Raw genomic sequence first — 26,022 nt, 5'->3', positions numbered from 1 at the left:
GATGTTTAGAGAATAATTCACATTTTATGCTACTACTTTGTCACTTTTTTATGCTACGATTGTCTACTGACTTCTAAGACTGCTCCTTGTATTACAAAAACAATGTCCCGTTGCAAGTGTTCCAACAATGAATTGTTTTATTTAAAACAGCTTGTTCCATTTCCCTTCCCTGCTACTCATTTATATCTTCAAATATGTTTCTACACCCGTGACAAAGACGCTTCAATAGTTCCCGACGCTCATCATCGTCTTCTCCATTCACCGCTCGCTCCGCGTCCTGCTCCATTTGCTTCGATTTCTGCAAAATGTCCTCATGACTACAGGCGGCATTAATTCGGGACGAAACGAGCCTCGAATATTCGGTGGCAAACAGCGTTTTTGATCCTCGATAATCCAAAGCAGCGCCACAAAATCGACAGCATTCTGCCGCCGTAGGCTGCTCCTTTAGCGTGAGTTTCTTATCGAACAGTGCAAGAAAATCCGTTCCATCAACGGAAGAACTGGATGGTGCCGTCTTTTGCACCACTTTCGGTGCATCAAGTTTATCGCCCGTACGAAAAACGGTCGACACCGTGGAAGGGAAGCTTTGCTGCAGGTTGTCGATGAATTTGGCCGTCAAATTTTGTAAGCTTGGCTTATCGTCGAAGTGTTTCGCGAGTGGCAAGTGGAGTAGCTGTGCTTCGCTGTACTGCAGGTAATTGCTAATCTCATCCGGATTCAGATCACGTATGGGTCGTATAAGCTTCACTGCATCGTCACGATCATCGCAGAACGCTACATCCTGTGCTAGGGAACAACCGCGACCCAGTGCTACGTTGGACAGAAGAGTTTTTGCCAGATCGATCCCAATGTCCGAAAGGAAGACGTAGTTGCAGTTGAGTGCTTTCGCAATGCTTCGATACGTTTGTTTGTGCACCTGCTCCAGGAGGTCCTGTTTAGATGATACCGATCGGACGGCTTCCAGTACATGGATTAGTCGCTTTTCATCCTCCTCAAATCCGGTAGGCGAAAATTCTTCTTCGAAGGTTACTTTCACATACTTCGAAGAGCCGCATACGGTGTAGTACGATGGAAAGTTGCTAAACTGTTTAAGAACATTTATCCGCTTCGCTAAACGTTGCATTCGGAACTCATCTGCCCGGTTCACGAATTCATCATCCACGTAAAGCAGCACGGGCACTATTCGCAGCTGCTTAAACGAGTCCTGCTCCAACCCGAAGCGTATCATATCGAGCAGCGTTACATTTTCCGGCCCACCGGTAAAGATGATAAGAACACGCGAGCCTCGGCGTACAATTTTCGTCGATCCCAACGATGCACGGAACTTGTGCCGTACGTAGTTCAAAAAGCAACTCCGACACTGAGGCTCCTTCAGGTTCAGTTTCAGCACAGCCAGTTCCGTGTTACACTTCCGACACAGCTCGTTTGCCGCGAGTTCCGGTTGTGGGGTGTCCTCCTTCATACCGTGCGCTGCTCCATCGTCACCAAAATCATCCTCCGCAATACTGCACATGGTGTTAGATAGTCACTAAAATATAATAAAGTAGTAAAATCCACTGCACGTTGCCGGGCTTGCTGCCGACCACGAAGGTAAACAATAACAATCAGCACGCTGTTTGCAGCGCTCCTGTCACTTTGACAGCATACCGGCTGTCAAAAGGGGCAACAAATGTAAACAACACGTTCAAAAACCGTGCCGGCAGAAAGCATTTTCTCGTTTAATTTCCATTTTAAACACACCTTCCGTAATGTTATTTCGTGCATTTCATCGCAAACTACACCGTACGCTCCGACAGCTCGGAACCGATGCCAAAGTCCCACCCGTTGGTACGGAGAAGGTGAAGGAACTGCTGGAAAATGCGGCCACCTTCGAGGACATACAATCGGCAGAAGGAACGGATGGCGAGTGGGCCACACTTCCGTACGTGGCCGGCACCTACATAAACCGCGACCAGTCCAAAAAAGCCGTTCGACCAAAGATAGATCCACGCGAAACGAACGTGATTCTGTTTCCCGGCCAGGGCACACAGTACGTGGGGATGGGCTCGAAGTTGCTAAAGTTCCCGGGCGCTCGTGACATTTTTGCCCTAGCGAACGAGGTGCTAGGATACGATCTGCTTAAAATCTGCATCGAAGGACCGAAAAGTAAGCTCGATCAAACGAAATACTGCCAGCCGGCCGTGATGGTAACATCGCTGGCCGCTCTCGAACAGCTGCGCGAGGAACGCCCGAACGCGATTGAAAATTGCTTCGCAACGGCTGGCTTCAGTTTGGGCGAACTGACCGCACTCGTGTTCGCCGGTGCGATACCCTTCGACAAGGGGCTTCGGTTGGTGCAGATCCGGGCGGAAGCCATGCAACTTGCCAGCCAGCAGGCGAAGGGTGGCATGGCAACGGTACTGTTCGGAGCGGATGGACGCATTGGGGAGGCATGCAAGGAGGCACAAAACTGGTGCATCGAGAAGGGTATCGAAAGTCCGGACTGCCGGGTCGCGAACTATCTCTATCCCGGCTGCAAGGTGCTGGCCGGCAATGAGGAAGCACTACAATTCCTCGAAGCGAATGCGAAACGGTTCAACATACGCCGGATAAAGCGGCTTCCGGTAAGCGGCGCATTCCACACCGAGCTGATGCAATCGGCCGTGGAACCGTTTGCTGCGGCGTTGCGGAAAATTCGCGTCGAAGAGCCACTCATCAATGTGCACTCGAACGTGGACGGGAAGTGTTACAAGAGTGCGGGCCACATTGTGGGCCAGCTGCCGAAGCAGATTGTACGGCCAGTTAAGTGGGAGCAAACGCTGCACATCATGTACGAACGGAAGCAGGGCGAACATTTTCCGCGCACGTTCGAGTGTGGACCCGGGCGAGGGTTGAAGGCGATCCTGAAGCAGGTGAATGCGAAGGCATGGGACACGACGCTGAATGTGGAAGCGTAGTGCGGGGTAGAACCGAGATCCAAACTAGGGGTTTAGTTAATAGAGGAATAAAAAAGTGTAATCAAGTAAATAAATCATGATCCGTTTTTTGCATTTTGTTTTTTGGGTTGGGTTGTCCGGTATCATTCTCATGGCATGATCCTTTAAAGCATTTGTCTCTCGAGCAGTGCCAATATCTCAACGGAGAAGACAGGCAAGCTCATCTCCATCTTTAGAGGAAGTGAAGAGCCCTGAGTGCTGTCCATGATTGCGATCTCATCAACAAAAAACGCAGAAAGCTACTAAATGTTAATACTTTTATTTGTATCCGATTAAAACTACTTATATTTACATCAACAATCCATTGTCCATTCGGTTTGCGTCTTTCTGCGTCTTCCGTACCCTATCGTTGTTCAAAGCAACTCATCTGCTTACCTAACCCTAATCATTCCGAGTTGGAATTTGTTAGAAAATAATGTCTCTCTGTGTTGGCGGTGGCGGTCAACCCTTCTTTTCTTCTCGCTTCGCATATACCCCAATGGCATACACCCGAGACAACTGCCTAAGCCGGTAGCAGATCGAAGTCATCGTTCACGTTCACCATCGGCACGTACGTATCGTCGATGATCGGTTTCGCCTTAAACTCGCACAGCAAATGCTCCTTCATCTTCCACTCCCAGTCCATCTTCTGGACCGCGTGCAAGCTTTCCGCCTCGTTGTGGTGGCGCAACAGCATCGCTTCCTTGATCTTTTCCCACTTGTCGTCCACATCCTGCAGCCAGCTCAGAAACAGCCGCCCATTGTACCGGCTGCGGGCGTTCCGGTCCTTTTCCTCCTGCTCGGGCGTTATGATGTTGTACACCTCTTCATCCTTCAGGATCGTACAGACGGAGAATGGGAGCGATTGGTTGGCGAGGGCCCGTGCCGCACGGCCGTGCACGCGCAGTATCTCCTGCTCGACCGCCAGCACAAGCTTCTCCTTCTCGACGATGTGCTGCATGCGGAGCTTGTGCCGTTCCTTCTCCTGCGCCTGGAACATTTCCTTGAGCGAGGCGGGCAGTGTGGCCGGCACCTGGACGTTCGGCTCGGTCGGTGTTTTACCGGCCAGCGCGTACGTGCAGCGGTTCATCAGATAGTCCTTGAAGCCTTGCGGCGGCTTCGGTTGCACCGGGAACAGACTCTTCTGACGGCGCTCGATCTGCTTGCGGATGTTCAGATACATCTGGTAACAGTTCGTGATCGGTTGATCGTGCGGATGAACGTCGGGCGTTCCTTCGCGCGGTTCCTTCTTCTCGTCGGCTGCGGCCGCACCGGTGCCGGACGTTGCCGACGAGGAAGTAGTGGCGCTGGACGGTGCCGTCGTGCCGGAGGCTGCACCGGATCCGGCCGCACCGGCAGCACCGGCCGAAGCAGAGGACGACGACGAGGTGGAAGATTGTTCTTTGCTCGTTTTAATCTTACGCTTGCGTGGATGGACGGAAGATTCCGATGTGGAGGATGACGAGGACGAGGAAGAGGAGGAGGAAGTGGAGGACGATGAGTTGGTGCTTTGGGCCGTACCCGTGCCAGTGGTTTGCGATTGTGTTGATCCACTGCCGGTGCCGGTTGTTGCCGACTGTCCACCGGTTGATGGTGTCCCATTGCCGGAAGATCCGGAACTGTTGGCATTGGATGCATTCGGTCCGTTGCCGGAAGTGGACGGGGGACCGACACCGGCACCGGTGCTAGCTGTACCGGTGGTGCTTCCCGTCCCAGCGCCATTATTATCACCCGATCCACCGCCGGTGGAACTTCCAGTCAATGAACCACTCGGACCACTACCTCCTCCTGTTGATCCTCCTCCGCCAGTTGCTCCACTCACACCACCGGAAGGACTTTTCGGGTTACCATTCGAACCCGGCCCAGAGGCACCCCCACTACCAGCCACCGTTCCGTTATCACCATCTCCCACAGCTCCTGCTGCAGACCCACTACCGCTCCCGGGACTGTTTGTTTGTGTCGAACCGGATCGACCGCCATCCGCTGCGTTCGTGCCGGCCGTTCCACCGATGCCCCTTTCCGCCGTATCACATCCACTGGCGTTGGACAGCGGCGAGGGTGAACCACTGTTGCCCTGCTGCTGCATCTGGGGCGAGGAATTGTTCGAACGGTCGACGCCGGACGTGTTGCCATCCTTGGTGGAGCTGTTGCTATTGCCACCGTTGCCACCGCGGTGCGAGCTGCGCAGGACACGTTGCTGGGTGCGTTCGTCCTTGGTGCTGCCGCCCTGCGATGGGTTTTTCTCGTCCGAGCTTTTCGAGTCGGCCGGGCTGGCACTGCGCGACGAGGTGCTTTCCTTGTCCGCCGTGGAATCGTTGCTGAAACGGGGGAGGAAAATGTAGTTTATTAGGACCCGGTGAAGATAACCCATCTAACCCCCGTGTACACATACCTATTGGAGGACGCCACCACGTACGGTAGTGCGGCATGATTTCTCGTTGACGCATTCTTTCCATTCCTCGTATTCCCACCGACCTCCGTATCACCGGTTGTACTCTGCTGCGGGATGACAATCTTCAGCGGTGGAACTTTCGGACCCCCGCCGGAACTGCCACCAAATCCAGCCTCCCCACCATTCTTCCCCCCGACGCCATCCTCCGTCCCCATCGTGGCATTGCTACCACTCTCGCCGTCACTATCGTTGCTGCTGCTCGTACCTGATGATCCACCCTTTCCCGCCGCTGAAGAAGCTCCAGCGGACGACACACCACTACTACCACTGCTACCAGCGCCAGCTCCGGTGGACGATGAGGATGCATTTGCACCGCTCGCACTGCTGCCACCCGACCCAGCCACACCACCACCCTGCGAAGGTTTCGGGCTAGCGCAAGGACTTTTCCGATCCAACGCACTCTTGCCGGACAGTCCGAGCGTTTTGGCCGATGGTACGCCGGTCGATTTTGTGCCCTTCTCCTGGCGGGGTGTTGAGCCCCGATTTCCACCCGTACTACTGCCGCCGCTCGCTTTACCCGACGAAGTGGACGAAGCGGATCCACCTCCACTGCCGGACGTAGCACCAGAAGCGGAAGACGTGGAAGAGGTATCCTTGCCGGCACCACTACCAACACCGCCCAGCCCGCCGAGCGGATCGATTTCCTTACGTTTCTTACGCTTCGTTTCGTCCTCGTTCGTAGTTCCGCCAGAGCTTTCGTCTGCCCCATCGTTTAGCTCAGCAAAGGGACGCTTCGGAACGCCGGAGGAGGAGGACGAGGAAGAGGGTGTTGTGGTTGATAAGCCGCCGGATGATCCAACGGTAGCACTGGAACGCTCGGCACCCGTACCGTTACCACCGGTTGTATTGCCACCGCTGGCGGAACCAGCAGCGGCACCCGCTCCATGATCGGACGACCCGATCGCGCCAGCACCGGAAGCAACCGCGGACGATGACGACGAGCCGGCGGATGTCCCGTTCGATTGTCCGTCCTTTTGCGCCTGCTTTTCACCTGCATCCGATCCGGATTGTTGCAGTGTCGAGCGTTGCGCTTGCGAATCGTCCCGGGACGGTCCAGACGCGCCAGACGATCCATCGCGTCCGTGGTCCTGTTGTGATTCATTGTCATGGTGCGACGAGCCCGCCGATTGCTTATCATTCTCGCCAGCCGATTTTTCCCCCGCCGATGATGGTCCCTTCTTGTTGGACGTACCGCCACCACTTTCCTTTTCGTCGCTCGAGCTCGAGCTAGAATCTTTCGGCGTGGATTTAAACTCGTAAATATCGTCCTCGTCTTTATCCTTGCTCGAGGTAGAAGTGCCGGAACTGCTCAGACCGCCGGCAACGGTACCATTGTCGCCCGGATGATGATCCGTGTCCTGGTGGGTGTTGCCCATCGTGCTGCTGCCCGTGCCGTGCGTTCGTTTGCTACTGCTGCCACCGGATCCGGGCCCACCGACGGACGCCGATCCACCGCTTGCACCGGTAGCGGCGTTGCTGCCCGCGTTACTGCCCCCACCGGTATCGGAGGAAGATGATGATTTCTTCAAATGCTGTCCACCGTGCCGGGAGGAAACGGCATTGTCTGCGAAGGATAAAACCGGGGGAGGGGGGAGAATAAAATTTAATACCACCGCACTTAAAATGGCCAGCCAAGCAGTTGGTGTGTGTTTAAGTGAGCGAACAGAGGTTGAAGTTATTGGACGGTTTTTACGACGATCATAAGCGACGAACGAAATGAGGTGGTTCAAACTAAACGATACAGATACATTCGCAGTTCCAGTTCCGTCGAGGAGCTGCTGGCTTAAGAAAGGCCACAGCAAAACCCAGCAAAACCCAGCGAAACGTGTGCAAATCTTTATCACAGTATTTATTTGCCATCCTAAAATGGAGACCTTCCCCAACCGATAAGTAGACTCCGTCTCCGTATTATCACACACACACACACACACGCCTCATCTTAAGTCATCGGACCGTCGTCATCGAGCAGCAGCGCAATATTCGCCCCATGAATGTAATGAGGGCAAGCAAGCAACACGCACGCAGAGCAACAAACGGCGGAACCGATTCCACGTGACGAACGCCCCGGCATTTGGTTGAAGAAACCGCCAACTTCTTATACGCGCGGCGCTTGCTCGCTCGCTCGCGCTCCGTCTCGATATAATATACACAAGACCCACCGACGACGACCCCGACGAAGCGATAATATTTGTTCTATTTTAGCGTTTTTCTTTTCTTCTCAATGCAGCACCCGCCCCCCCCCCCCCTGCTCGACCCACGGAAAAAGTTCGATGGCCTCGTGATCGAGTAGGGAAAATATTTAATGTGCCTTCATCAGGGGCTCGGGCGGCAGGAAAGGCACGCGTCGGTGGTACGCGTATGCATTTATTCGCGCTTGCGAGATGGCACAAAGATGGCACCACCATGACCACGCTTTGAAGAGGACGTACCGGAGAGGATGTGTACGGTTGCGTCTGTTCGTTGTCTGCCACCGATTCTTAGCCAATATTATCTTCGTGGAGGTTGAAGTTCTGTTTTACGATATCGCCCCAGTATCGATGGATTGGCCTGACACCGTTCGTGGTTTATGTGTTGGGCCTCCGATATGCGTTCCAGTCTGGGTGTCAATCTCGTCACCGAGATCTAGGAGAGATTGAGTTTATTGAGACCGGACGGGGTTAGTGCCTTCATTAAATTCATCATAAACCGATGCTCTTCACCATGATGAGATTCAGTATAAACACACACTTAAATACAACGACGGTGCCTTCTCCAGCGTGGCCCTCTAATAAACGGTTCAGGCAACGGTTCTTGTCAACCTAAAACTAATCAATCCGAATTGCGGGTTTGCTGAATGGGAATTAAATTTTCTAATATTTTGCCGCCCAAATCTCTCTCTCCCTCTCGCGACTCAAGCGAAGTTGTCCGTTTAGTTGGGCGATCCGGTGGTGGTCCGTGTTTATTATCAAAAATATATTGCCCCGCTGATTTAAAAAAAAAAGAAGTTCTTTTCAAGTCAACTAAACAGCACGCATCCATAAATCAATGCAGTTTTATGTTTTCTTGACGTTGGATTTTAAAATCGTCGGCGATTCTGTCGGCACGCTAACGCAGTGCACATTATTCGCGATCGAGCAGAGAACCCCCCCCCCCCCCCCCCCCTGGGAACGTGATCTTTGAAGTGGTCGTTTTCAAAAAAACGGGTTCATGCTTTTATCTGTACCTTAGATATATTTTTGAAGACCTCCCCCTGAAGGGGAGCAAAACGTTATGGGCTAGAAGCCCTGCGCTATTGCTATTAACCCTGTGCTAGCTTCTGCTGGCACAGCCGCGTTCACCCCAGCGAACAGTCCAACCCTGAAAGGGTTCGAAGTAAATGCATGCACCCTTTTCTTGCTTTCCGGTCCAAGCGCTTCCAACGATCATCTTTAGCTCATCGGACGTTCCGGGAGCAAAGTTTTACGACTGCGAAACCGTTTCGCAGCGCCAAACGTTCGTTTCGTCTCTCGAACTATTCGAGATGCGCTTTTTTGAAAACCGAACCATTTTATTACCCTCACCGGTAAAACTGGCGACGCATTGTCGTGGAGGAAACAGTAAAAAACAGTGCTGGGGCGCGTAAAAAAGGCGCTGACGAACCACCACACCAGCGGCGACCAGTTAAAGCTTTGAAAGGTTACGCTGTGACGCTCCCTGACGACGCCACGAAGGAACTATCGCGAGGAGCTATAGTTTAAAAGCCCGCAAAAAAAAGCAAGGATACAAGGAACAGGGAATAGGTTGGCCTTTCAGTCACGGAGAAACGTTTCACAACCGGCGGCGAGTAGCAATAATACTATATATGCTCTCCAAGGACATGCGCGTTTTTTTAATGATCTCCAAAACGATCTCCTGTACGCTGTCCCGCCAACTAAAAATAATAATTTCCTGGTGTGTATGCGCAATCAAACGAATGAGATTTAAATTAGTGTTTTCAAGAAAGGTCTGCAGCCAATATACATTCCAACCATTTTACCGTCACCACTTTTAACGATTCTTTCTGCAGCTCGAAAGAATCCTTCAGCCGTTCGCTTCCCATTATCCACGGACCAGTGTCCAGACCAGTGGGATTAGGCACGATCAGCTTCTTTTACAGCCCGCTGGCTGGACTTGCAAGCATCATAAAACCACATCTGCAAAGTTTTACTACACCGCTCAAACGTTCGATTCCATCCGAAGATGCAATATCTTCACGTCCCGACACCTTGGCGCTCTTATCGTTGCAGCGTTGCGAGCTACGAGCTTGGGAAGCAACCTTCTTCCAGACTTCTTCAGCTCCAGCGCTTTGCACTTTTTATTGCACCTCAACGAAAACCCCCGTGTTTCGCGGTGTGACTGATGAGGATCGGTGTTCGGTTCGCTTCCGCCATATATTGCCCACCTTTCCCCTTTTTTCTACACCCCTTTCCCTATTACTAAGCGAAGCGAACGCGCGGACGCAATGCTTTCGGCGCACATTGGGAACAATGCAATGGTGGAAAATTTTACGACATCATTTTGCACAAATTAACCGCGGAACCTTCCACAACGGTGGATGGGACGGGTTCTTCTGGGGGAAGGGGGGAAAGGGCCTGGACACTAACCAGTGCAAAATGAATTATACTGCAGAATGAAGTACTGTCGGTGGTGGGAACGGGCGGCGGCCGGTGTGCAGTAAAACTGGAGACTGACGTGAGGATCAGGAGTCCGGATTTATGATGGCATGACCATGACGACCACTTCGCTTCACCCCAAAACCGTGAACGGGCACACATATACACACACACACCACCCGTCCGTGCTGCAGTCGGGGCAGCCGAAATAATAATTTAATTTCATTTTATGGACGCGTCTACGGCGCGCGAGACGGCTCACATTTGCATAGCATTCGAATGGGATGGGATGGCTTACTTTTGGCGTACTGTTCAACTGTGTGTGTGTGTGTGTGTGTGTGTGTGTTTGTGCCTTTGAAATTTCGTGAAATGTTAAATACTTTAATATGCTTTGGGGCGGCCTAGTGGTGGAGGCAACAACGGCGCCGGTCTTCACACGGCAGGACCGGGGTTCAAATCTCATCTGGGCCCGTTCCCCCATAGTGTGGACTGACTATCCAACTATGCGGTATCAATAAGCCAGAAATGGCAGGCATGACCGAAGAGGTCATTAGCAAAGAAAGAAGAAGTTATCATAATTGGAACAGCGATATAAAAAAAAATGTATCAAAGTTCTAGTTAAATGAAGCTAATCTAGACAAGGTAATCGCATCGTTCTGAGAGCTCATTAGCAATCAATATCGCTTCTTAGTCAAGGCATTAGAATGTCCTTCATTTTCCACTGCATTTGCCTAATGGGCGTTGTCCAATGTAGGATGTGGTGTCCTTCGTGAAGCAGCAATTTTCCGTTGACATTTCAATTATCAAACAGCGCAGTAAACGGCCACCAACAGCAAATTAATTTGAAGACCCATATCGACAGCACTATTCATACACTAACGCTCTCACTCACAACCTTACTTGCCTCGGGCCCAACTATTACATCGCGCGAATGCAATACACACCCGGATTGCTGGTTACCAAGGGTTTTTGTTCCTAGCGCCCTAGCGCGCCATAACAACAATTAGAATTTCCTTGGAAAAGCTGGGCGCCAGTGCGTCGTGTATCCGATTGCATCGAATCATACACCCTCACACGGCCGATGAATCCGAGGCAGCAAGTTGTGGCAGTGTTTGTGCTATAGCCATTTCCAATGCCGCGAGCGGCGACCATTGTTTGTCATTAGCCGGCCGGCCGGTCGAGGAGGCTCGAGGGGCAGGATCGCGGTGCTGTGCCCAAACACTGCTTCGAAATGTAAACAACGATTGAATTAAAACATAAATATCATGCTCGAGATATCTCGAACTCGCCCCTCAAGAAGACGCAGCAGCAAATCGAGCAAAAAGAAGATTGAAAATGATCACTAAGCACATAATCATTAGAGCAAACCCACCCAGTCAGCTAGCTAGAGTGGTGGTGACGGTCTTTCTCTCTATCGTGCCATGGAGACGTTGGAGTTGTTTTGTTTTTCTGCCCGGCGAGGAAAAAGAGCGAAAAACACTAAACACCAGTGCAGTGCAGAAGTTCCATTTCCGAGCAGTGTACAAAATGTAACAGACCAACCCTTTGCTGGAGACCGACTAGCGAGCCATGGCAGGGCAGGGCTCATTGGCAAGAGTGGAGCGAAAGCTAGCCCGACCTGCCGTAGTCCGTGTCGTCGTGTGAGGTGCACTTGTCGCGTGTGTTTGGTGACCATCGATGGCAGAAGAGCGTTCACTCTTGCTAATTCCCATATACCCAACCCGAGCCCTCTATGTGTGTGGCCCTCGCTGGTTTAGGAGGGGTATTTTTTTTACCAACCGACACTGTCTCTAGTGGAGTTTGCGCTTAATCTGTCGGTCGTTCGGTAGATTTTTGTTCTGTCGTCAAGGGAGCACACACACCGTTGGAGCCATTGGAGCTCGCGATAGGAGGTCTGGCTGGCTTTTTTTTTAAGAGTAGAATTATTTTTACATTACTTAATGCATGTTTTCCAGTAATCAAAATGAAGGATTTTACAACGATGTTACTGCTTTTTTCGTTGATCTCATCTTTGTAAAGTGTAAGGATTCGCAGGAGGTTATTTAGGATCTTGTGCGTTATCACGAAACAAGCAGACTTAAGAGATGATACATCCAGCATTGTATTGGTCCTTGTGTCCTCTTTCGATCATTAAATCCACCTTTGGTGGGTCGATAACACCACAGAAATAGTATCACATTGAAATAAAAGACCCTCTTTCGTGTATTTATAAGCTTCGAACTATAGCTTTCCTCATGCAATTTCATTCGACTTCCCATTTTTGCTGTGCTCGCTTGCGTTACAAAAAGCGTTACAATGCGTTATTAGGACCTTTCCGTCATGAAACGTTTGAAAAATATTTTCGCTTTCCCGTCTTTATCATTTGGAAATATTTTTCAAATCACAAGTCTCTAGAAATATCTAATTTCGTAAGGGTTTCGTTCTATATAAAGGTACTTTTCTAATTTCTTAGGAAAATGTTACAAAAAGTGAGGAGAGCATTGCATCATGGCTATATGGAAGTTTGCAGACAGCTGTGGATTTTTTTGTCGAATCGTTATTATAATTGGATCGTTTCTTCATCATCATCTAATCGTAACCATTCGAATGGGTAGAACACAAAAATTGAGCGGAAACGCTTCTTAATCTACAGCTTATTTCAAGCTCGCAATTAAATTAAATTATATGACCTCGATTGACTTGCAATAAGTAGCGGATCAACCTATGAGCGGAAGGAGCGGCTGCTCGGGGCCTCATCGGTGAGGAGTTCCTGTTGTTTCCCTCTAATATTACAATAAGACGGGCCTCAACTGCCAGTTCGCTCGGGGCCTCTACATATCTTGACCTCTCTGAGTGATTCAAATGATATCTCTGAGTGACTCAAAAGCTCTATTATATGGATTCCTCTAATAAAAAAAGTCAAACCTTTTGTACGCAATTGGTTCACTTCAACACGGGAGTTCTTTTTTGAATATATCTTGAAAAATACTGTCACGTTTTAAGAGCGGAAATTATTTTCGCTATCAAGTAATTAAAATCTACGCTTCCCGACCATTCTTCGGTAAAGCTTGGACACCAAAAATTTATTCCACATTAAATAGCGAATAAAATAAACAGAAATTCGTCCTTCCGCGGCCGACCTTTACATAAACAATCAAACAGCTACAGCTTCTTCTTCCGTCGCCATCATGTTAACCCTATTAAAACCTGGGGCTGGCTGGTTGTACAGCGGGGCTACCATTTGTTTTCTCTCTTTTAAATATCTCCAGTACTTTTAAATGGCAAAAAACAGAAAACATGAAGGTGAAAGCGCTGTTTCGCGAAAGCTACTATCACCATCATGGACTGCAAAGTTTCACCTTGTTATTTTATCACACCTGATCCATAATACTACCACCAGCTACTACTACTACTACTACTACTACTACTACTGCTGCTATTACTCCATGACCAATAGAGGAGAGAACAACACTGCCTTTTCACCTTTTCTTTCGCTATTCTTCAGCCACTCCTGAATGCCACCACCACCGGGCATAAAACATGCAAATTTAAAGCAGAAAACTTTACCAATAAAACAAAAGTATAGCAACCGAAGTTTCCGAGCGTGTACAACATACTCGCGCGTGTCCTTTCTTCGCAAAATCAAACAACCCCTGCCACGATCTACCACCCGGAGGAGCAGCAGTCGAAGCAGTTGTGCAAATCCTCCGATTGAGACTCGATAGATTGGCGCGTTCTTTGTGTGCGTGCGTGTGGTGGTGTCCCGTCAGGTTTTGGGGGACTCCTTTCGCTCTTTATCAGCAATAAATCATACTCTCGACTCGACAAGCACTTGCCCCGGACTCTCACCGCGAGGGAATTGTGCAATCTCGCTGTACACATACACGGGCATAATGTGCCCATGATGTACCCCACAGTTGCAAGGACACGGCAAATGCTGAGAGAACAGCAAGACACGATTGTCGGGTCTGTGAGTCTGGGTGGGCAAATTTTATGCCACGACCGTAACGGGCGAACTGCCGGCGACGGCGGCTGCCCATTCGCAATAAATCACACTTCATTATTATGACGCGCCTCGTTCATACATTTATAGCCTGCCATCGGCACAGCGTTTACACTCGATTTTCCGGAGAGGTTCCGCACCATTGTTCATTGCTTTTTTTTCGGGGTGGTCGCTTTTCCTTGGCAGCTAATTTTCCACTCCTCGGTGCGGTCTTATATTTAGGCTTTTACACACCAAATTAGTGCTCAATGGTCCGGATCGGTAGGTTTTAATTTTTGTTTGAACAGTTTAACTGTACTCTTGGGTAGAAGACAGTGCATATGATGCTAAATGGCGTTGGCAGATAGATGGTGTGAATCGAGGACGTGTATGATTTCGTGAGAAATTTCCGCACCACGTTTGGTATGTAAATCTTGAGCAGGAACTTATGTTTAATACTAAAAAGTGTCCGTTAGCAATAGGAAAAATCCGGAGGCTCGACTAGTATGTTAGACTTTGATCTGCTGAGGTCCTGTCCATTCTCTGACAGTTGAGATTGATATAATAATTTCTGTCGAAGGTGCATTCAAAGTCCAAATTAACGTCCAAGATTTAAGATATCCATGTTATTTGATGGCGACAGCAGCGGTGGTCTTCACTCGGTAGGACCGTGATTCAAATCTCATCCATACCGCCTACGCAGGACTTCACTATCCAGCTACGGGAAAATCAAGTCGCAGAAAGCCAGAAATAGAGACCTGTCGTGGTTGTAGTGCCAAGGAACAAGAATAAGCAGCTATGTGAACTATATGTGAGCTCGAGTTCTAGCGATAATCTCGAAGTTTATGTATCGTCAGCGAACTTCAAGAATTCTCTGGCAGCCAAGAGCCTCTGTTCGGCAAAGGTTAAAATAACAAAACAAACATATCGTTAGAGCAAAGACCTCCCCGCTTATGCTTGATATGATTCATTCATTCATCCGTGGCGTAAAACACTTAAATCTCACAATAAACAGTTACCAGATGCCACCAGACGTCGCTCTAGCAGTAGGTGTGTGTGTGTGTGTGCCCATGTCCCCAGAGGTTTTAGTACCACCGAGAAGCGAAGGGCGTAGCAGCGTTTATATACATACCCCTTAGCGGCGGACTAATTTATCGAACCCTATGAGATCCCTCGTATGGTCTTCTGCATCGACATTCGGAAATGGATGTAAAGTATAAAGCAGTGGCCACAACACATTTCGACCTCTCAGAAACTCGTCTAACACCCTGCAAGCTAATCGAAAAGTGAAACATGCGGGGCATGTAATAAAAACAAACACAGCCTTTCTCGGAGCACCAACAGACGGAGTGGTGACGGAGTATAACTTCAAGTCATCGTTCAGTCAGCGCAGCGCATTCTTTCTCCCCATTTTTTTCCCCATGGGTGATTTGTCTTGTTATCCCAACAGGAGTGAACGCGACGACGAAATCACAAACCACACCACTTCACTCGACTGTGTCAGGTCCGAGAGTGTTGTGTTTTCGATCAATGGTCGCCAAAAGCTCCGTAACTGCTCCGTATCTTTGCGGAAATGTTTGAAATGTGTAATACGCCGGGTTTCTTTTTTTTTTTGGTTTTGATTTTATAGCTTCGCAACAAAGACCACCGCCGACACTCGCGCGTCATACTCGCTTTTGAGAAGCAAGCACATCAGGAAGTCGATCTTCAACCTGCGCTCCCTTAGAGTAACGGATGGAATGGAAAGAATGCAACCCACCCGGTGCACCACAAGTGCAGCACACCGACTCGTGGCGGCAGAACTGTAGGAACCCCCACATCATGTAGGAAACAGACCATAAACTTACGCTGCAAGAAAATCTGGAAACCGCAACGGGAGGCAAGTGGTCGCGAACAGATCCCGTGCAGTAGTAGTTGCTCTACTTCGTATGCTTCTTTTGTGGCGATAATAAAATGGAATTAAATGAAATCGAGACCGGAATAAATTGGCACAACCACCGCGGAGAGCACGCTGGGGGAAGGGAGCACACGCCCAGTGCCAAGTGACGGACGGCGAAACGGTTCCCCTCTACACTCCTAGCCCTCTTTCGGTGGCTTCGGTACCGTGGTCAAATGCTCCAAAGAGTTGCGCGGAAAGCGAGCAAAAGTCACATATGAGAAACGTTGTACACTTCTCTACCATGCCCAGGGGTCTCGCGAGACCAAATGGTGGTCGTCGCCACGGTGTGTTTGGGTGGAGTTGTCCCTGACATGGGGGGCGCAGTGCAAAAAAAGAAAAATACATTTGACCAACCGAAACTATCAAAAAGTCAGCGGTACGAAAGTTTGCATTTATTTTATTTCTACTTTTTGTTGGACCATAACTCTCTTTTCGAAGGTTAAATTTAATTTAAAAAAACTAAAGCGAGCGCAGTTTTACGCTATTGGTGGAGGGGAAAATGGAAACTTTCTAGTGCAAAATTAAATTATCAAAAACCATAAACGCAAAAGTGTTTTAACGGTCGGTTGCAAACTCGTGTGCCTAACTCGTTCGTGTGCTAACTTTTTTTTTTCTATTGCTAATTGTATTACAGATTATAAATTGAAGAGAAAATTGCAAATTGATACGCATGAGCTGGGATTGCTTTCGACATAAAACCTTATCAGGGTGGACAGTTTTAGCTGCTAGGAAGGCACCGATTGTGACCGATTGCAGAGGAAATAGAAGTCGCAGGATTCGTTAGCTTCAGGAAAGTTTGAGATAGCTTTGCAGCTTGACAGTTAAGCAGTTTTTATGGTCTCGCATATACAACAGCGAAACAACTGCGACTAAATGCTAAGCGAATGACAGCTAAAAGTAACGCTTCGTAACGCTTCACTAGCTTTCGCTTGTGAGTGGCCGGTCTCATATATTATCCCTTTAATTGTAGAACTCTTAAACTTTACATCTATGACCAATGGCAGTCAACCTTCAATGCTAGGTGTTTTGGCTGCAGATTATCCTTCCTTTAAGAGACAAATAATTTATTGTAAAATAGGGTTTAAATTCGTTTAAAGTTTCTCCTCATCCTCGCCCCGTATGCGTGGAAGGATCATGGGGGAACCGCTTCAATGACGAGCTGTAGGAGCTGTACGGTGATCTCACAATCCTGTCAGCTCTGGTGGGCTGACCACGTCATGCGAATGGCACAGGACGATCAAGCCCGCAAAGTCCTCTTATTGTTGCATCAGTCCAATACCGCAAAGCGGTTGTAGCTCCCGATAAGTTAGTAAATAAGTCTCCGCAAGAGGATTTCACCATATTATATTGAGATTGTCATAACAACCCTAAATTTGTGATACTAAGACGAAGGACTGCTTAACCAACTATGGGTAAATTAAGTCCAGAAAGCCATCAATTGCAGACCCCAGGTATCTTGAGCTCCAGCTGCAACCTTAGAAGGGAAAACCCATTGCAGACGTCAACACAACCCGCTACCGTCAAATTAAACTCGAACAAACGAAACATTTGAGCGGAGGTTATGCAAACAAAAGAAATAAAATGTAATCTGCAGTAGGAAGTGAGAGAACAACAACCGTTTTCACTTTAGCTCTATTAGAAAGCGCGCAAAACAAAAACACTACTATTGCTGCTAGTAAACGACTAAAAAACGGTTACATAGCGCCGAGAGAAAAAAAAATGTCTAGAAATGAAGAACAAATGGCTTCCGTCTCCGGACTGGACCGAATGGACGTAACCATCATTACAACCGTGGTGGCTGGAGCCACACGACCTTACAACCCACCATCGAGAGACACACGAGCCAGGGGGTGGGGTGAGGGTACGTCGGCTGGGAAATCGATGGTGGACGGACGTGTGTACTATTTATCGCACTTGCATGTGACTTCAACTAACCCCTAATGCTTACCTCCTATCCCTGTCTCTCGCTTTCTACGGTATGTTCGCCTGCCGCTCAACTAACACCGATTGCCCTCGCTGGTGACCCTTTAGCAGTGCAGTTTTGCGCCCTTGATTAAACAAATAAGCACACTACTAGGCACCGTGCATGCATAGGTAGGTACAAAGTGAGTGCCCAGCGTGCCTTTTGAACGATAGAACGAGAGACAACAGCACAAACGAAGCGAGTCGAAAGACCTGTCACCAGGGCTAATCCACACCGTCTCACGGTGCTGTAACTCGTGCGTCTCGTGTCTAAATGTCCTCGCGCGAGCGGAATTGCATCTAGCCCCTCTGTGGTCCCAGTACGAGCAAGCTGTTCCCGGTGGCTGGGGGTTGCTTGGTCATTGTGTGACCGTTGGGTTGGAGTCTTGGGCAACTAATCCCACTAAAGCTACTAGGCACCCCTCCCATTGATAATGTCACTGGATTACAGAATTTAGAATTATTAGGGATTGTTGGGTAATATTATTGCATGCGGAGTTTCCAGTGCATTATATACGTTGAGTAGTGTCTCCAGATGGATACGAACTAATGCGAGAACTCTTGTGGCAACAATATTCGTCATCGTCAACTAGAAATATAAATTATTATTAATGTGAGTATCTGATTAGATTTTGAGTTGCGCTCACAGAAATCGATACTAATTTAAATCACCCGGTTTTCCAATTACTAATCAACAGTGCCATACGAAGCGCAAACTGAAGCCGCGTTTGGTGTATTACTTTTATGATGTAACATCGAACAACATCAAAACTGAATATTCATTCGAAATTTTATCTCTGCAATGACCACATGGGGGTTCTCTCAATTTTGTATGTTTATTAAGTACTTTCACGTACGTCGTTGGATCAGTTGTGCTACGTGGCGAGGTCGATCCAGATTACATTAAAACCCACAACCGACCGATACTGTGCTGCGACTGCTTGCGACAAGTACGGTCACGCACGCCGCGACAAACAAGTGAAACGAAAATTTTGGCAACTCTCCACTGTGGTAATGCCATCTGTAATGCCATTTTATATTGCAGATCAACTGAAATTCATTCATTCATATTAGGTCAGTTTTGGTGAAACTAATTGTTCCATTTCCTATTTTTGATTGATAACCAGAGAAAAGAGTTAGTTTTATTTTCTGTTCTTGTTTTCACCCTGTGTCACGAACGCCGTTCAACATCATGAAAGATCTGTTTAATCTGCTTTATGGTGGAAGCGGCTCGGAAGACATATGCTAACATGTGCATGTCATGAGATAGCTACTGGACAAACCTGCCAGTAGGACTGTGGAATTTCTGCTTCTTTCTTGGCCTAACGATCTCTTAGGTCGTGTTTGTCATTTGTGGCCTTAGATTAGACTTGTTGAAAGCACGTAGTTGGATTGTCAGTTCTCACTACGGGGGAACGGTCCGGATGGGATTTGAACCCCGGCCCTGACCCCGGTATGAATTTGAAGACCGGTGCTGTTGTCGTTTCTACCACCAGGAGATTAATATTGTTCCAATAATTAATTTTAAACACCTGCTAGAGCTTTTAGGGTCATAAGTAGGGCTTGGCAATCTTCAGCAGGCATCCTACGCTGATAAGAACTGACCGCATTTTAGGAAGGAAAAAACCAATATTTTATAAAATTTCTTCGCTGCTCAATTAACAAGTAAGAAAGAAAGAGAGTAAGCAATTACGTACTTTGACTCACATTAATATACGTCTAATTGTTTACTTTTTCGCCAAGCTTCGGTATGCTAAACATGTCGTGAGAATGACACCTGGACTATAAGGTTTGCTCAATCAAGCACTTTTTTGAAGAAAACAGCAGTGGATTACAACCACTTAACGGCTGTATCATCGTCTGCCAGGTAAGAAAGTATTCTATAAATGTACAACAAAATCACCTTTCACATGTATCACCTATCATCTGTCGATCACGATCAACTGATCCACAAATCAATCTGAGTTAATCGGCGAGCAATGTTTCAAAGAGTGCAATGTAAAATCGAAAGCACACAATTGTGACCAGCAGTATTTAGAAATCGATGGGGAAAAACCCACCCAGCCATCCCGATTCGAGGAGATGACTTATGATGGGTGGTCGTCGATGCTGCTTATAGTACCAACACACGCCACCGCAGCCGTTTTGTTGACAGTTGGGTGAACGGCGCGCGGCGACGGCGGAAGTGTGTTTGCAAACACACTTCAAAGTCCGCACAGTAATTAGATGATAATAAAGTGAAGCTGTGCAAACACAGTGTTGTCCCTTGCTACCGTTACACTGGCCCGGTGATGCATTGCCCGTAATCAGCGAAGCTTTTTGCCACACAGGGGGGGCGGGCTTATCGTCTGCTAGCCAGTTCTAACCGAGTGTGGTGGAGGAATCTTGCCCGGCGGTGTGGAGCTTATTTATTTACCTTTGCTTTGCGATGCCGCAACTGTGGTGGCTGGTTCGCTTCTTGGCGGTGGATGATGTGGTTGCTGCTGCTGCTGCTGCTGCTGAGGCTGCTGCGGCTGCTGTTGCGATAAAACTGCAGCCGGTGCTAGCCCGCCACGACGCTGCATCATCTTGACGGCGGTTTGTGGTGGCTTGGAGGAGGGTGTAAGGATTTTCCGTACCGTATCGCGGTATCGCAATAAAACAGGGACGAAACGGATCACTTCCTCGCTGATGGGTTACTTGTCAGGGCAGCGCAGCGAGCGACCGAACACAGCACACACCACACTAAATCCATTCGACTTTGAGTGAGCCAGTTACGCGCGCCGACTTAACACTTAAGGAACATCAGCACCGTGTGTCACGCCGCCGGTTGATAATGGGAGGAGTGTAGTGGCCGCGACCACCAATCAGTCCACCAGCGGAAGCAATGTTTCATATGCTGTAACACGTGACACAACAACGTCGCCGGTGCCCATTGCCACCTGTGTCACACTCAGGCCTGGTGTGCGGCTGGTGAAACGATACCTCTCTATTAAACACTACATTAGCACTACACTGTTTGCTGGCTAATGGAGTAAAGGATACGGGGAAACGTAAGAAACGGCACAGTTTTCTATAGCAAATTTGAAGCACACAAAAGATATTATAAGATGCAACCGGTTTGAGCCAATAAGTCTTAAAACATTCGCCCATAGAGCTATTTTTGGATTCGATCGTTCCAGGGACGATTAACGCTGGTGGGTAATCAAGGGTGTCATTTTCAAATTTGAGTTCTCTCTGGCATAATAATGAACACAAATGAACATCGTTGCAGATTGCTTCCGCTCGCTTCCGGAAGCGATCGATCTCAAGCATTGCTCTCATTGTCCATCAATATACACACTTTTTAAAACGATTTTTAAGTTTAAATATTGAAGTGAAAATGGGAAAACCCATTAAACGTAAAGTATTTAAACAACATCCGATATTGGTAAGAAATCATCCTAATTTTCGCTCGATTGCATTCCACCACAACGTGATGAAGTGAGTTGTTTTAGAAAAGCTCCCACTTGAAATGGGGAGGCATATCAACGCGGTAAGCTAATTACAATTTATAAATAACTATCATTAAACATCTCTCTTAACAATAAAGAACCCCCCCCCAATCCTCGCACCGCAAACGGCGACGCTCTGTACACGTCGTCGTTAACTGCATTATATTTTTAGCATTTCAGCCGTTTCCAATTTTAGTACGATTGCTATTTTCGGGGTGTGGGCCTTTTCCCATCTTACATCGATCTCGCGTGCAAAGTGGCAAAACATCTCGTTGGCCAAACCCAAACACACGTGTAGCTTAAAAAAAAAAACACGTCGATCGGAAATGCTGCGATGCGTTGGTGAAAATCAATGGAATTTCCAGCCCCGTGCTACTATTTGCCGGCGAGATAACTTTTAACCTTTTACCCACAACACAACGACGTCATGCGACACAGGCTGCTGCTCATCCTCGTCCTCTATTCTGCCAACACCAAACAACGCGCACGCATTGCTGCTATCCTTCGTTAATAATTCCATTTATTTTACCAGCGCCACCGAGACCCCCACCGATATAGCATTCGCGGACAAGGACGAGCGAGCAACAAGTACCACCACCGGGCGAGCATCGCCTGCCATCATTTCGATCAAGCTTTTTATCGGTTTCTATTTCTGTTCTCGGAAGCATCGCCGTAGGACCACCATCGACACCTATCACCCGCCTACACTGGAGTGGGAGAGGTATCAGTCGACGATATTACATCACGAGCCAGCCAGCATCTCCAGCATTAAAGGTAAGGCTCGGCCGGAGGCAATCCGGAGTACGAAATGAATCGTGGCAATTCTGGCGGGTGAGACCGCACCCCAATCGGAGGACGCGACCCGTCGATTCGGAAGCCATCACCAACCTGAAATTGCACTACGCTGCTGCTGGACGCCCGTTGGCTAACAAATAGTGCGCTACCTGTCAGGTATCATCCCCGCGGTAATGATGTGTTTGGAAAGTTGAAAGTTGGGTGGGTGATACGGTAGAGAGGTGTCGCGACTTGCTGGATAAACGCCATACAGCCGACAGCTGGAGATCGATCTACAGCAAGCGCCCGTTGCCAGCCGGTTAGTTTGCGTTACCTTCACGCTCTCATGGCAGAAAACTGATGGAAAGTTTGACGAGTAAAATCATATTCTTCGTACCATATGAGTAAACGAAGTAGTGACGGAATGGGACGTTATTGTTGTCGGAACGGAACAGAACTCGTGGGTTAATGTTTGAAAGGTGGAATTGTTGCTTTGTTTTTAAACTTCTATAGTGCTACAGACGTATTCAGGAAGAAATTTCATTCGCATCAGACCGAAAGCCAGCCAATAAGCCGAAAGCCTCTATAGAAGAAATAAAAAAGCAAATCGATCCAGACCGTAAAGAAAAGGTTCTTTAGCTTAGTTTATGAATAATTTCCGATCCTAAAATCTATCTTGATCTAGATTTAGATATCTTTTTAAAGCCAAGGACCACACTTCCAACAACAAGGTCGTCTTAAGCCAGTTACACAGAGTTAAGATTTGCATACAAACTGACAGTTGAAAGCTAGCTAGGATTTGGAAGTTAGATTTTATACACGACAAAAGCCAACCTTTAAATTCGAAATCTTTCGAAATGTCATTGATTAGAGAATTATTGTATTACAGTTCTTAAAACTAAAAGAGTCTCTCAAAGGTAAAGATTGAGCTTGACCAAATTGTGTTTTAAAATACGTAATCCTCTATTCTATACTAAATTGCTTGTGGCTTTGTAATAATCACCTCAGACAATTTTCATAACTACAACCAAACCTAGCAGCTCTCTTATCACACTCTATAACCCACACACATTCGAACCGAGTGAATCCATCACACGTGGTGCAGTAACAAAAAAAAAAGAACAAGCGTCATGCAGTGACCTCGGCTGAAATCGCCGCACCTCTCCACTCCGCGATGGGCGATTGGCAATAAACATGCCACTCTATCACTATCAATTAGTCAAGATTATGTAAAACAACTACCCCGCCGCAGTCGGTCGGATGCAATCGGATGCAACTGCGGTGCAGTCATGACCGATTCGAGTGCGAGTCCGATTGTCGTCAGCTCGTACTGCATGCTAGTTTTCTCACTCTCTCTCTCTGTCTCTCCCTCTCTCTAGATGGATGGTTGGGCGCGAACACTTCGAGGACCGTTATCAGGGGCGCAAAATGCAAAGAAGCGCATCGAACAAAATAAATAAACGCGCCTCATGAGGTGAGAATGTGGCGCACATCTGGAATGCAAATGAAGGATCACCCCGGTCGGAAGGGAACTAATCGTAGGAAACGGTTTCAATTTATCGCACTTGCTGTACATGAAGGTTTCCAGGTGATTTTATCGATAGGATTTGTTACAGACAAATCTGTTGCCCCACGGGGCAAACCAACTATATTTTTGCTGTCCCAAAGGGAAGTTTCCTGTCGCGTTCGTGATGATTCATGTAATATCATTTTCGTTCTTTTGCTGATCGGTTTTATGCATTCGTATGATCGAATGCGGTGCATTCCGGAGAGCAGCAAACAGTACCACCAGTGTACGCCTCTTCTTCTTCCAACGGAAACCCCCTCACATCACATCAATGCGCTCGCGGCCACAACTTCCAACAGAATTTGAGCCCGATCGTAAACATTAAACGTTCGGGACGAAAATAAACAGATAAACAAACACAAACAAATAAACTTCCTGTTCCGTGCGGTGCGGCGGTACTGTCGTGCGGCATGCAGAGGTAACGAAACTCCACTTTAGAAGAACCTAGCACAAATAAGCACAAAACAAAAGGAAGATAAAAAAGAAAATGCCATTCTAACCTGGCAACAACTGCATTCGCGCGCGCGCGCCTTCCTGTGCAATGTGTCTTCAAGCGAGAACCAGGGCGAAGCTAAGAGTCGCTATTGCGAAACACAACTGTTTGAGAAAAGTTGTCTAATTTAAAATATTTTTTTGGAATTTTATGTTTATTTCTTCCCTGTTTAGCTTGAGAGAATGTCGAGAGCATTAATGTTAACGTATGCTCGATTTTATAAATAATCTTCGACCAGCCCAGAGTTATGAAAAATTTGGTTTAACAGATATTCTTGCAGGTGGCTGTGCACTTTTAGCACTAAAACAGCTGTTGAAACAGAGCTGTAACAACAAAGTACTTCCCTAAAAGCTGTTATACAACTTAATGTGCATAACATACCGTATAGAATTTTTTTTGGCAAACTTTTACATATTATTATTAAATGGGGGCGGTCCAGTGGCATCCGGGCCGCCTTCGGGTAAAATCAAGTCACAGAAAGCCAAAAAATGGCAGGCCGAGACCTTTCGAGGTTGTAGTGCCAAGGAGAAGAAGAAGATATTAAATGCGAAAATGCGTTTTTAATAAAGAATGATTAAGTAAAAATTCAGGAATAAATAAGCAAATTTAATGTGGAGAATAAACAAACAATCTCAAATAATAAACAAAAAATGAATAATTGATAAAAATAATTGGATAAATATCTTATCAATAAAAACGGCTATATGATTAAATTGATTGATTGTGTTGACCATTTCTATTGAATAACGAAGAAACTGCTCCAACCATCTAACAAATTCAAACTTATTTTTTAAATTTTTATGATGCAAAATAAAATTTACCAGTTTATTGCTAGTTATACACTCGCTAGCATGAACCTCATATCAAAATAAAATATGACGAACAAAACCATAATACAAATTTCTTATCCCCATGATTAGAGACCTTTCCCGTTAGAGAATGGCAATACCGCACGAATGTAAGGCGTCGGAACCAAACAAGCGCTCGCTCCGTGGTTCGTCACACCGCGCAACAGCGTCTACTTTTCGCAAAGATCGCGCACACACGATAACATTGCTGATGAAAATTCGATAAAAATGCACGGCCAAAACGTGTGCAAGCATGCGAACGCAATAAAGAAAATAGTCTCCCACATTTTCCTGGCCCCAAACACCCAACACCTCCCCCCTCCCCCCCAACCAATGGGTGCACTTTCTCGTTTGTGGAACGATTTGCAAGCACCGTCACCACCACCACACCCAAATCGAACCACCACCATTAATTCCGCTGTAATTGAATCGAAATAAACAAAATCCCGTAGAATGGAAGTGCAAGGGCGAGCGTCTACCATACCAACTGCTGCTGGTTGGTTAGTGCGCCGTGAAAATACGTTTTCCTCTCATTCTTTGTTCGTTGGCATGTGGGATTGAAGGGAAACAGGTACTGCACCGACGGTGGTGGTGCTTCAAGGTGTTGTTGCACATCTGCAGCAGCGGACGTGAGATGCATACTGTGCGAGAATTTTCACCAACCTGGCCAACGTGAGTGGCGTTTTGCGTTGTGTCGGGGAGAGAATAAAAAAAAGGGAAACTCAATCTCGCTCTGAATTGTTTGTGCCTTTTTTCCACGCAGGATGTGGAAGAGTGGGTCGATGTCGCTCTGGTTGGCATGGCACGGAAAGCACACCACACCAGCACCAGCCTCCCACGACGCACAAGTACCGGAAGCGGAAGTAATCCAACGACGAGCGCATCGTTCACGGGGCTGAAGAAGCAACAGATTACACTTTCATCCCATTCGGAACTGCTTGAGAATTTAAACAGGTTAGCAGGAGTTTTTTATTATTAGACTTACTTCA

At 47.7% G+C, this 26,022-nt stretch overlaps 3 protein-coding genes across 5 annotated transcripts in view; 1 reads left to right on the top strand and 2 right to left on the bottom strand.

The window, feature by feature from the left end:
- Positions 1-105: 105 nt before the first annotated feature.
- Positions 106-1,649, bottom strand: LOC118516696 (cytoplasmic tRNA 2-thiolation protein 2-like). Its single transcript, XM_036062643.1, has one exon. The coding sequence runs from the start codon at positions 1,511-1,513 to the stop codon at positions 173-175; it is 1,341 nt and encodes a 446-aa protein (XP_035918536.1). The 5' UTR covers positions 1,514-1,649; the 3' UTR covers positions 106-172.
- LOC118516697 (probable malonyl-CoA-acyl carrier protein transacylase, mitochondrial) lies at positions 1,639-3,010 on the top strand. Its single transcript, XM_036062644.1, has one exon. It carries the CDS (start codon positions 1,749-1,751, stop codon positions 2,934-2,936), a length of 1,188 nt encoding a protein of 395 aa, XP_035918537.1. The 5' UTR covers positions 1,639-1,748; the 3' UTR covers positions 2,937-3,010.
- A 205-nt stretch (positions 3,011-3,215) lies between these two features.
- The window catches only part of LOC118516695 (uncharacterized transmembrane protein DDB_G0289901-like), a 29,176-nt gene continuing 6,369 nt past the window's right edge, over positions 3,216-26,022 (bottom strand). For 2 of the 3 annotated variants that reach the window (XM_036062642.1, XM_036062641.1), the window contains exons 2-3: positions 5,347-6,970; positions 3,216-5,272 (exon numbers count right to left, since the gene is read on the bottom strand). In XM_036062642.1, the coding sequence (XP_035918535.1) occupies positions 3,478-5,272; positions 5,347-6,782 (3,231 nt within the window). In that variant the 5' untranslated portion in view covers positions 6,783-6,970 and the 3' untranslated portion in view covers positions 3,216-3,477. Of the gene's footprint in view, positions 5,273-5,346; positions 6,971-20,294; positions 20,884-26,022 lie in introns of all 3 variants that reach the window. The other variant, XM_036062640.1, reaches the window with a different exon arrangement.

This window comes from Anopheles stephensi, unplaced genomic scaffold, assembly GCF_013141755.1.
Source record: "Anopheles stephensi strain Indian unplaced genomic scaffold, UCI_ANSTEP_V1.0 ucontig377, whole genome shotgun sequence".
NCBI classification, from domain to species: domain Eukaryota; kingdom Metazoa; phylum Arthropoda; class Insecta; order Diptera; family Culicidae; genus Anopheles; species Anopheles stephensi.
The sequence above is the reverse complement of the archived record's forward strand: the minus strand, read 5'-3'. Positions and strand labels throughout refer to the sequence as shown.